Below are 12,573 nucleotides of genomic sequence, written 5' to 3' on the forward strand. Positions count from 1 at the left end.
AATCTCTAATTTTCCAACTAACTTCAGAGGGAATAATCTTCCTAAGAAATGCTAACCGTTTCCTAAAAAATAAATAGATATAAAGGAGGCCTACTTTTAAATGATCATATTGTACACTTAAATGGCAAAATTGCCCGTCCTATTTCCTGCCACCATCTATCCTATGTTTTGCTTTGAATATCTTAGTTTCCTATGTTCTTGCATCATTGACAATCTAGTCTTAGTGCCAGATGTGAACCACTTTGTGCATGAAATTCCAAAGGAAAAATACTTCCGTTTCCCTCAGAGGAATGTTTTCCAATGTCCAATTGAAATGGTAACAGTACTTACCAATGCTACTTTTTATGTAAGTAACAAATATCAAGAAATATGGGGGAAATATTTGTTTAATTCAGAGTACATTGATCAGCTTTCCATCCCTATGACAAAATGCCTGAAGTAATCAATTTTGAAGAGAAAAAGTTTGTTTTGGCTCACAGTTTTGGAGGTTCTAGTATATGATTTTTTGGTCCCATTGCTTTGGATCTGAGGTGGCACATCATAGCAGGAGTGCATGGTGGAGAATGGTTGCCTATATCACAAGCCAGATGGCAGGAAAAGGAAGAAAGAACTGAGTCCAGCAATTCCCTACTAGAACATAACCCCAATGACCCAAAGACCTCCCATTAGGCCCCACCTCTTATAAGTTCTATCATCTTCCCAATAGTGCCACCCTAGAAACCAAAGCTTTAACACAGAGGCCTTTGAGGGACACACAACATTCAGACTAGAACACAAAGGCTGATAAAAACCTCACAAAACCGTGTTTGCCCTTTTTCTCCATCTAGACCTACTCAGTCATCATCTCTAGATACTTGTCTCATATACTTAAGAGCAGTTTCTCCCAAACTATTTATGATGACCAATTTTTTTTAACTCCAACCATTTTAAAATATAATGGAAATGGATTACTAGAAAAAATAAATTGGAAAACACTTTTAAATAGAAGATGAAATGATTTACCATTAGATGCAACAGACATGAAACTTATTCTGTCAAACTCATGCAAGAAGTTTCTAAATGCCTCCTCTCCATTTCTGGGCTCATCTCTGACCATCTGTCTGGACCCTGACTAGACGATGGTCAAACATTAAATAGTTTTAGAGACCAGGAACCTCAAATCAATAAGGACTGTCAGGGAAAGTTAGGGTGGAAACTTCCCAAGTCCTACTCAAAGAGATTAGGAAAGGCATGAGATTTATTTGATGATCATATGTTTCTTCAAACATGTGGGAATTCCACTTTTTAAAATAAAGGAATGTATGCTGGGCACAGTGGCGCACGCCTGTGATCTCACGGACTGAGGAGGCTGAGGTAGGAAGATCAAAGCCAACCTCAGCAACTTAGCGAGACCAGGGTGTCAGTGACACCCTGCCTCTAAATAAATATAAAACAGAGGCTGGGGATGTGGCTCAGTGGTTAAGCACCCCTGGGTTCAACCCCAGGTACCAAAAAAAAATGAAATTAATTAATTCAAAAAAGGAATGTGTCTATAAAAAGCATTTGCTGAAAGTCCCCACTGTCCTTTAGCATCTGCTTTTCTTCTTCAGACTTTCACATGTTCAAACTTCACCTCAGATGCCCTCTTTCCTCTGAAATTTACAGGCTGTCATCTTAAATATGCAAATGAACAGCAATGCTCCATCGCCCATAATTTTACCTTTTTCTTCCATTTGCTCAAAGGCTTTCTTTTTCCTTTCTTCTCCTAACTCTTCTTTCTTAAGTCTTTTGTATGAGTAAGACTTTCACTTTTTTCCTGTTTTTTTTTTTTTTTTCTTGTTGAAAATAGTTGGGAAGAGAGTTTTAAGTCACTCTTTATTAGAAAGTGACTGTGAAAATTGTGTTCATTTTACTACTGATGTTAGCAAAATGCTTGTTCACTTAAATAAGTTTTTTTAAAGGTTCCACTCTGAGCCTTGAAAAGAGAATATATGTCCATACAATTAACATATTATTCTAATATAATAATTCAATAATAACCTATCATTATTCAGTTGAAATGTTTTTATTCTTTTATACTGCATGGGTTCATACTAGTTACCATTCACTATGAATGAGTCTTTCATGACACCTTTCAAATGAATGTTATTATTGGTAATATCTGAAGTGCATTATTATAATATAATTTGATCCACTTATCATATCACTACGGATAATAACTCCAAGCCAAGTATTATTCCATGAGTGGCAATTTCCTCCTTGGTAATAGAAGGACCACCTCCTCCCTACCTCTCTGTAGGGTGTATATCTAATTATCAGAGATACATGATCTGCTTTTGTTAGAGAATCTTTAAAAAGATCAATGTTTGAACACTGAGATTTTTTTTCTAACTATATCACTTCCATATGTTCTATAAAATGCTTATTTATAAGATCTGTCAATTTGCAATTGATTGCTTCTATTTTACTTTTTGATTTGTAGAAGGACTTTATTTATTATAGATATTAACATGCTATTGGTTATATGTGTTTAGGCCAATGTTTCCCCAGCTTATCATTTTGCTTTGTTTCATCAACCCACAGACTGCTGCATAAACTCATGCACCCTGTAGTTAATGTCACCCCATCCTCACCTTATCTCCTGTTGGTCACTATAGTTTTGCCTTTTGTAAACGTATCTGTAAATTGGAAAAGGTGCTATCAATATTCTCATACAATCTTTTTTTCCCTATTTTTATTTCTCTTGAGTAATATGTTGGAGTGGAATTAGTTGGTAAGGATATATTTCACTTTATAGAAAATCCTTCTAAACTGTTTCCAAATCGGTTGAACCATTTTACACTCCCACTAGCAATGTATAGGAATTCCAATTGCCCTATATCCTAACACTTCATATGGTCAGTCTTTTTCATTTGAACAGTAAGGTATCTCAATGCAGTTTAATTTGCATTTCTCGAATGACTAATGTGGTTCAGCATCTTTTCATATACTTATTGATTATCCATATATGTATTCTTTTGTGAAGTATCATTTTAATCCTTTTGCCCATTTTGTTAAAACATGGTCAGAAGAAGAAGGTCCCAAAACTTCTTGAAGTCTTCTAACTTTTTTTTCACATTTAGGTGTATAGTTCATGATCCACTTAAAATTCATATTTGTTTAACGTATGAGGTAAGGGTCAAGGTTCTTTATTTGTACCATATGGTTATCCAATTGCCCCAGCATTATTTGTTGAAAAATATTACCCTACCTGATTGATTTACTTTTGTACCTCATTTTTTAAAAATCAGCAGATGATGCTGTATTGATCTATGTTTCAAATCTTTTATTTGGTTCCATTACTCTGTATATTTGTCCTTAAATTGTATCACCCTGTTGATTATTCTTGCTTTATAGCAAGTCTTGAAATCAGGTAATGTAAATCCTCTAATATAGCTCTTGTTTTTCAAAAATATTTTGGTTCTTTTAGGTTCTTTATATTTATATATAAATTTTAGAGTCAATGTGTCAGTTTTTAAAACAAAAAACACATTGGAATTTTTATGGTTTTTATCAAGTCTATAGATTATTTTGGAAAAAAATTACATTCTAGCAATAATAACTTCTCAAATCCATGAACATGGTATATCTTCTCTAATGATATCCTTTTTAATTTTTCTTAGAAATGTTTTGTAGCTTTCAGTGTATAAGTATACAAATATTTTTGTTGAATCTATAAGTATTTCATATCTTTTTATCATGCTATTAATTGTATTATTTTGTTTTAATTATTATATGCTCATTGCTAATATACAGAAATGCAGTTGACTTTTGAATATTGATCTCAATTTTGTGACATTACTGTAGTCAGATTTTATTTCTAGTTAAATCTGGTTAGGGCTTAATCAACTTAATTTGTTTCTTCAAAGAACCAGCTTTTGATCTTCTAAATTGTCTACTTTCAATTTCAATGATTTCTTCTTTCATCTTTATTATTTCCTTTATTCTGTTGCAAAGTCCAGAACATCCTTTATTCTAAGACTAATTTAGTCTCATTACTGAGGCATGACTGTTCAGGAGATTCCACCAATGCCCCATATTCATGCTGGCTGATGAGAACACAAACTAATTCCAGCCTGTGTGAGTTCCAGGAAGTGATCTGCCTACTGATTTTCAATTCTTCTTACTAAGCCTTGGAAAGTCTCATCTCGTGGCTGAATAGATGAGTATTAAGCCACAGGTTTGAGAAGACCTCTCTCCAGAGCCTCAGACTCATTCTTTGTGCTGCATCCTTTTCTTTGGTTCTTTGCTCTACAAATTCCAACTGATCTCTTTCTATGGTTCAAAAATTGGCCCCAAGCAGAGGATTGAGATGGAAATCATGTAGAATTCATCTATTTTTATAAACCTTCTCTCAGAGATCACAGTTCTTACATCTCATTTTCCAATTTCTGTGTTAATGTTTTTAGGGTGTTTGGGATTTTTTTTTTATTTGTTTGAAGGGGGTGTTGTTTGTGTGCACATGCAGCCAGCAGAATCACTTCATGCATACAGGCTAAGTCCACCTGCAAACAGCTTTACACAAGAGCATTCAAGTCTGTTGATATTGACATTGTTTGGGGTCTCTTCACAATATATGACATTTATTAATAATCTGGGTTCAATACATTATATGAACACTGAGGAATAAATAGGATTTTGTTTGGTCTGATTTTGAAGTTATGCCTGAATTAATATACTTGCGTATTGAAATTATCCAAAATTGTTTTGGATTTTGTTGTTACTGTATGCATACTATTTGAGGTGACAGACAATTGTTATAATCCAAAGGTAATGGTATCTGGCACTTTCTGTGGACATTTGTGACAATAAGCATACTGTACATGAAAGTAAAATAACATGTGAGAGCTTTTATTTATTTCTCAGAAAGAAGTATTTTAATTCAGAATAAGAAGGAGAATGACATTTTAGCCTAATATGAATAAAAAGATAGATAAAGGGCTGGGGCTGTTGCTCAATGGCAGAGCGCTTGCCTTGCATGCAGGAGAAACTGGGTTTGGTCCTTAGCACCACATAAAAATAAACAAATAAAATAAAGGCATGCTGTCCATCTACAACTACAAAAAATATATATAAAATAACTAGTGTGAATTGGAATAAACACAATTTAAAAGCAATTCAAGTAGTCACAATATATGTAAATCTTGGCAGAGACATTATATCAGTGAAGTCTATGTCATTATGTTGAATTCCCTTAATTAAAAAAAAATACTGGAATTTCACACTGCAAAGAATAAAGGATAGGACGGGGGTTAGCAATGATGGTGGAATGTGATGGACATCATTATCCAAAGTACATGTATGAAGACATGAATTTGTATGAACATACTTTATATACAAACAGATATGAAAATTGTGTTCTATATGTGTAATAAGAATTGTGATGCATTCCTCTGTCATGTATTTTAAAAATAAAAGCAATTTAAAAAAGAATAAAGGATAGGAAAATAAAATGAAAAATAAAGAAGACAAAGAAGGAAATTCTTTCTTCCTAAAATTTAAACTGTCTCTATTTTTTTTTTTTTTTTTTTTTGCCATTAGATGTTCTACTCTTGCTAAGGCAATATGTTATAAATGTATTATTTCTTTTTCATTATTTTTGATGAGGTATTACTGTTGATTTTTCTTTAGAAACTAAAAATAGTTTAGCCTTCTGAAATCAAACAGAAGAAAGTCTGAAATCATGACATAGAAAAAGAATTCTAGGGGCACTACTTCTCCATCTTTCTCCTTGGTCAAGAACACTTAACAGAGATATTAAAAAATATTCTTCACCAAATTCAGTGTAATCCTTAGGATTCCAAATGTAGAAGCAGACTAATATATAAAATGCCACTTGCCAGAGCAAATGTGCTAAAGAAGATCATCTTAGGTAAATATTTCAAAGTAAAAATAGTATCAGCCCATGTCAGCTGCATGCTAAGTATTAGTTGTTGGAGTAAACAAAAATCATTTAGACATTCCTCAGAGTTCCAGAGGCTTCCTTCTACAAATGCTCTGTGTCCTGGACTATCAGACATCTACATGATAGAGAACTCATTTTGTGGAGTTGCAACCCTTTAGGCAGATTTATTATGCCTGGGGTAGGCACTGTCATTCATTAAGCCTTCTGTCCAGTTGCAGGGGTTGGTTCAATGTTAGGGCCAAACCAAATGCAGTTTTAATAATTTCCTTCCTCTGTCAAAGACCCAAATGTAGACATGGCATTGACTCTTAATAAACTTTCCATTTCCCGTCATTATTTGTATTATTTGGAAAGAAGCTACCAGCCCTTACAGCAGTCCTCAATGTTCCACTTGACCCAAAGAACATTTAAATGAGTTGCATCACCAAATGAGAGTAGCTAAAAGACCACAGTGGATTGATGCTATACATGTTTGAAAAAGAGGGTGTCTCTATTACCAACTCAAAGAAGATGGGACTTAGAAGCACTATAAAACTGAAAAATTTGTTTGCACCTAGAAAACAAAAGTTATAAAGTAGACAAATTTAGATAAAATCTACAGTGCATTTCCAAAGCATGATGATTGTTTTAGATGGAAAATATTAGGGATCTATTTGAGCCAGAATCTCTAGGTTCACGTATAAATGGGAACCTCTACTCCCCAGGAATCTGGAAGAGTTTGCACAATTTTTCCTGGTCAGAGAGAAGCCACACCAATGACTGAAACTAACTTTTTATCACAGAAACCTAGCAGAGTTATTCTCATTTCTCCTGTAATTCCCAGAGGGATCTTGAAAATCCAATGGACGCCTTATATTTCCCCTTCCCCCAGGAGCCAAGCTGAGACAACACTAATTATCACCAACTGTCCTCACCTCTTGCTCTCACAAAAGACTGAGATTACTTGAAATTGGTGGAAATAAAACTTGAAGAATTTTTCTATGAAGCGTACATTCTAAACAGCACTTTCGTATGTGTCATGATTCTAATAGTCTATAAGAATCAATATAAAAATAATAATTTAAAAATTGGCTGTGGATTAGAATTATTTTTGTAACATACACATACACATGATATATGGCTGAGATGCAACCATAAAAAGTTGAAATATCCTCACAACAAAATATCAATTTAATGAGTTTCCTGCCCTAATTTGAGCTATGATAAAATCAACAATTAAAGCTCATCTTGCTTTAAAACATTTATCTGCATTCCTATTCCCCAAGTAGTCTGTTAATGAAAGTTATGTTTATATTGATGATTTTTTTCACATGAAAATTTCTTAGATAGGTTGGGTGGTCTCAGAATCATTCTACCTGACAGAGCCCACACTATGCATAGGTTGTTTTTTTTCCTAATAGCTGATTAAGATGAGCTGCAATGAAGAACTAAGATTATTGTTTTGACGTGGAAGTGTTCCAAAAGAGAAAGAGGGTCATTCTGGAACATTCTGGATATGAGACCTGAGTACTCTAGCATAAAACAATGTTCACTGAATTAGGTCTTAATTGTCCTGGTTCATTTTCCCTCAATTTCCATAGCTGGGATCCCCTAAAACCCATCTGCAAATTCAGGCTTCTTCCACATCCTGGGTCCAGTTGGTTATTTTATTTGCTAAGTTTAAGAAGCTTTGATCTGGGCTGGGGATATAGCTAAGTTGGTAGAGTGCTTGCCTCGCATTCACAATGCCCTGAGTTCAATACCCAGCAACACACACACACACACACACACACGCACACAAGCTTTGATCAATAACTTAGTATTAATTGAGTCTAGATATCAGTAATGGGTCATTGTCATTATTAATTCAAGACCAATCAGGTTGATTGGGAAGCTAATGAATTTTAGCAGCATACAGCACCATGCATGAATCCTAGAACTGTCACATGGTATCTGAGCTTTCTTTACTTTCTTCTCTCAGAGCTTGTTTACTCTTTTCTAAAGAGGAGATGACTCTCCGGTCAGAATGGCAATTATCAAGAATACAAGTGATGATAAATGTTGGCAAGAATTGTGGGAAAAGGTACATTCATACATTGCTGGTGGGACTGCATATTGGTGACACTACTCTGTAAAGCAATATGAAGATTCCTTAGAAAACTTGGAAAGCAACCACCATTTAACCCAATTTATTCTACTCCTTGGTAGATACCCAAAGGATTTAAATTCACCACACTAAAATGATGCAGCTACATGAATGTTTACAGCAGCTCAATTTACAACAGATAAGCTATAGAACCAACCTAGGTGTCCTTTAATTGATGAATGGTTAAAGAAAATGTGATATATATATGCAATAGAATATTATTCAGCCACAAAAAAAGAATGACTATAACTTGCTGGTAAGTGGATAGAATTTGAGATCATCATGCTAAGTGAAATAAGCCAATCCCCAAAAACCAAAGGCCAAAATATTCTCTTGGATATGCAGTGCTAACACACAATAAGGCAGGGGAGGGAAGAATAGAAGTCCAGTGGAGTAGACAAAGGGAAATGATGAGAAGGGAGGGGGAGTGGGTATAGGAAAGACAGTAAAATGAATTGGATATAATTTTTATGTTCATATATGGATACATGACCAGTGTAACTCTACATCATGTACAACCACAAGAATGGGATCCTAATTACAATAAGTGATACTCCATGTATGTATAATATGTCAAAATACATGCTACTGTCATAGATATCTAAAAAGAACAAATTAAAAAAATTTAAAAATAAAGAGGAGATGATGACACCTGTCCTGGATTGCCATGATGAACCAGGAGTCTTTACACAACTCTAGAAGGGTTTGTGGTACCCATCACGTATACTTAGTAAATGCTTCTTTTTTTGCTCTCTCTTCCTTTCTGTGTTTAGATATAGAGAAGCTTCCTACCATCACAGTCACCCTGCATGACTCAACAATTCATGCTGGGAATGATTGTATGCCCTTGACTTTGTCATAGATCTAGATGATTGGAAATTCAGGTGAGGTCAGTGCCCAGGAGGAGTTAAGAGTCCAGGCTATGTTTTTCTCTGTGCTCCCATAATACTTTGAACATGATTCTATTGTGAAACTGACCACATAATTTTAAATTTATTTGTAGTCAATGTGATGTCACATCTTTGAAGATAGAGTTCATGTCTTATTCATCCTCAAGTTCCTCATGCACAGAACAGCATGTGGTACAGGACATTTCTCATGCCATGGGTACTTCATTCTGTTCCTCTGCAAAAGGGGTCCAGACAAACCTGTCCTGTTCAACCTGATTGACATATGAGTCAACATGCTTCACGGTGTTCAGACCTCTTTAAAGGAGACACACGCACACACACAGACTTTGAGTATCTATTTTAAAAGAGAACCAGGAATTAGGCAATCCATTTTTGTAATATATATATATATATATATTTTTTTTTCAGTACTAGGGTTGGAACCCAAGGCCTCGCACATGCTAGGTAAACTTGCTAACAATCCCCTGCACAATTTTTGTAAAATATTTTTTTAGTTGTAGATGGACACAATATCTTTTTATTTATTTATTTATTTGGATATGGTGCTGAGGATTGAACCCAGGGCTTCACTCATGTGAGGCAAGTGCTCTACCACTGAGCTCCAACCCCAGCCCCAATTTTTGTAAAATATTTTAATAGAGAATTCTCACTTAGAATTACCTCTTGAAGGCACAGAGCTCTATAAAATTCAGTAGTTAATACTTGTTGCCTCCCAATCTGTTTTAATCAGCTTTTTCATTGCTGTGAGCCCCCCATCCCCCCCCCAAAAAAAAAAAAACTGACAAGAACAATTTTAGAGGAAAAGTTTATTTGGGGAGGTGGCTCACAGTTTCAGAGGTCTTGGTCCATAGACAGTAGACTTCATTCCTGGGCTCTGAGCTGAGGCAGAACAACAGGAAGCAAGTGTGTGATGGAGGAAAGCAGCTGGGAACTTTGCACCAGGAAGCAGAGAGACAGTGAGCCTCTCAACAAGGACAAAATACCACAAAGGCTCGCCCCCAGGTGCCACAAAGGCTCCTCCTCCAACTGAACCCTACCTGCCTGCAGTTACCACCAAGGTAATCCCTATCAGAGGAATAATGCATTGATTAAGACTCTCATAACCCAATCATTTCACCTCTAAACCCTCTTCCATTGTCTCACGCATGAGTTTTTTGGGGGACACCCAATATCTAAACCATAACATAATTTATGCCCAACCCAGTGATAAGGGAAAGAAGTAGGTATCTATCAAAAAGCACATTGTTAACTGGGGAAAGACTATGGTGTGTATACAGTTTGAGTTTGTTCCTCAAGGGTTCATGTGTTTGGAGGGTTGATTTTTAGTGTGGGGATGAGACCTTTCAGAGGTGGGACCTTGTGGGAGATCCTTAGATCCCTAAAGGTGCTGCCTTTGGAAGGGATTCAGGTAGTTCTCCTAGGATTCTGAGTTACTTCTCTCAAGAGTGAGTTATAAGGGTCAACTTGACTCCTGAATCACTCCAGCTTCCTCTTGAACAATGAGATCTCTTCTTTCTTCAAATGCTCCTGCCATGATGCCATCTGCTATTAGGCCCTCAACCAGAGGCCCAAACAATGGAGTCACCTGATCTTGAACTCTCAGCCTCCAAAACTATGCTAAATAAACTTCTTTACCTAACAAGTACCCAGACTAAGTTATTTCATTATAGTAACCCCAAATAGGCAAATAGGGGTTATTAATAAGCAGTGATTACTCATGAGCACAATTTTACTATTATCATAATTATTTTTTGTGTAATTAAGTTATCAAAGATATAGGAAAGAGGATCATGTTGTAGAAATTAAAATGCTCAGGAGATAAGTGTGATCATGTAGAAAAATAGAGTAATAATCATCATTTGCTTGGTACCTTGCCTCTTACAAACTGCTTTATCTCATCTTGCAAAGGCTATGAACAAGTCCTTTGATACTATCTTATGCCAATATTATGCTTCCCTGCCAAACCTTCCCTGCCAAACCTTGGGACTTTGGGTACATAAGAAAAGAAAGGATTAATAATGCATTAAAGGGAAAATTTGCCAAATTCATTGGCATAAAATGAGATTTGTTTGGCATTTTAGAAAAACAAGAATGTGTCCTGTAAAAGAAGCAGTTGGCCCATATTTTGACTTCCAAAAATGTACCAAAAGTACTTTTTTCCCCCCAAATCACTTTGGGGTGCATTTTTGTTGTACAATTATAAATGATGAAATTCGCTTACTTGAAACGTAAAGATTCCCTAAGCCCTGGGACATTTGAACCTTATTTAGGGGCAAAACCTAAAATTATTTACTTAAACCACAGAGTGTAAAGTATAATGGGAAAATGTGAAGATATGAGAAGCTGATTAATATTTTATTTAAAACTCAAGTGTACGTTTCTTACAATCCAAACAGATCTGGGGAGGCTTAGCACAGCCCTGTCTCCCTTCCGGTGACCATAACTAAAGGTTCAACTCGGGTATCTCAAGAACAGCCTGACCTAACCCAAGAGCTAGTAAGATAAAATGTTAATGCTGATAAGAATTAGCTTTCACAGCTGAAGACAGCACTACCTACTGGCCCTCCTCCCCCTCCCTCACTCCCTTGCCTCCCGAACCGCCTTTCCTTCCAAACCGCAAGGTTACCTGGATTGCTCTGGAAGGAGAGACAAATATTTAATAGACCAAGAGCCCAGCGTGTACCAAGTCAACTTATTGGATTACACAGGAAGCTAGAAGCATCTAGATAGCCAGGGCTGCAGCCCGAGAGCTGGGCGAGTGTGGCGCGGGCTGGTTCCTAAGCCTTTCCAGATGTGGCCACGGCGCGAGCTTGGCGACTGTCCAGGAGGCCGCCTGCAGTTGGCGCTTCCCGGGGCCGCAGTGCGAGCCGCAATGCCGGCATCCTGAAGGCGCGGGATCCTTCTCCGCTCCCTAGGGACCCACGCCCAGGCAGAGCGACAGCCCGCGGCCAGCGGAGGACGTCTCCAAGAGGAGAGAGCAGAATGGTTGCGGCGCCCGCTCTGCGCTGAAGTCACTGCGGGTGGATGGGGGACCCCGAGGCCCACGTGATGGCTCGGCCCCTGCGAGCCCCTCTGCGGAGGTCTTTTAGCGATCACATCAGGGACTCCACGGCCAGAGCCCTAGATGTTATTTGGAAAAACACTAGAGACAGACGCCTGGCAGGTGAGGGGCGCGAAAGGGGGGAGGGGGCGAGGATGAGAAATACTGGGGTGAAACGACCGCGTTTAATGCGCTGATTCAGATATTAACTCGGACAAGTCATGATCTTGCCGGTGGGTTAGGTGATGCAATGTTTTTTTTTTTTTTTTTTCGGTCTCCCGTTCTCTGCTAACCCTAACGTTTCTGGAGTCTCCGGGGGGTTGGGTGGGGTGGGGATTGGGTTTATTTACTTGTTTTTCTGTAATGCCTTTCTAGTTGTTGGTCTGATTATTTCTGGATAAGGTTTTTATGAGAGATGGGGGGTTTTCTGTTTTTGTTTTTTCACCTTGAAAAGAAAGCAAGGTCCTTTGGACTAACAGGAAATTGGTGGTGATGAACAGTTGCAGGCAAAAGCCCCAAGCTCTGTAGCACAGTAAAGAGTCCTCCTTGGAGCTGGTCAGCCTAAGGGGGCCTG

General features: G+C 37.2%; 1 protein-coding gene across 9 annotated transcripts in view; it reads left to right on the top strand.

Annotated features, from left to right (window-relative positions):
- Positions 1–12,573, top strand: part of Dlc1 (DLC1 Rho GTPase activating protein) — a 470,384-nt gene that overhangs the window by 286,763 nt on the left and 171,048 nt on the right. Inside the window, exon 1 of one of the 9 annotated variants that reach the window (XM_046459256.2) lies at positions 8,512–12,122. The exons of 7 other annotated variants lie outside the window; for them this stretch is intronic. In XM_046459256.2, coding sequence (XP_046315212.1) covers positions 11,984–12,122 — 139 coding nt within the window. In that variant the 5' untranslated portion in view covers positions 8,512–11,983. Of the gene's footprint in view, positions 1–8,511; positions 12,123–12,573 lie in introns of those variants that run through there. One more of the 9 variants, XM_046459257.2, reaches the window with a different exon arrangement.

Source organism: Marmota monax, unplaced genomic scaffold, assembly GCF_021218885.2.
Source record: "Marmota monax isolate L192 unplaced genomic scaffold, Marmota_monax_Labrador192_F-V1.1 WCK01_AAM20220418_F8-fsc00332, whole genome shotgun sequence".
Lineage (NCBI taxonomy): Eukaryota > Metazoa > Chordata > Mammalia > Rodentia > Sciuridae > Marmota > Marmota monax.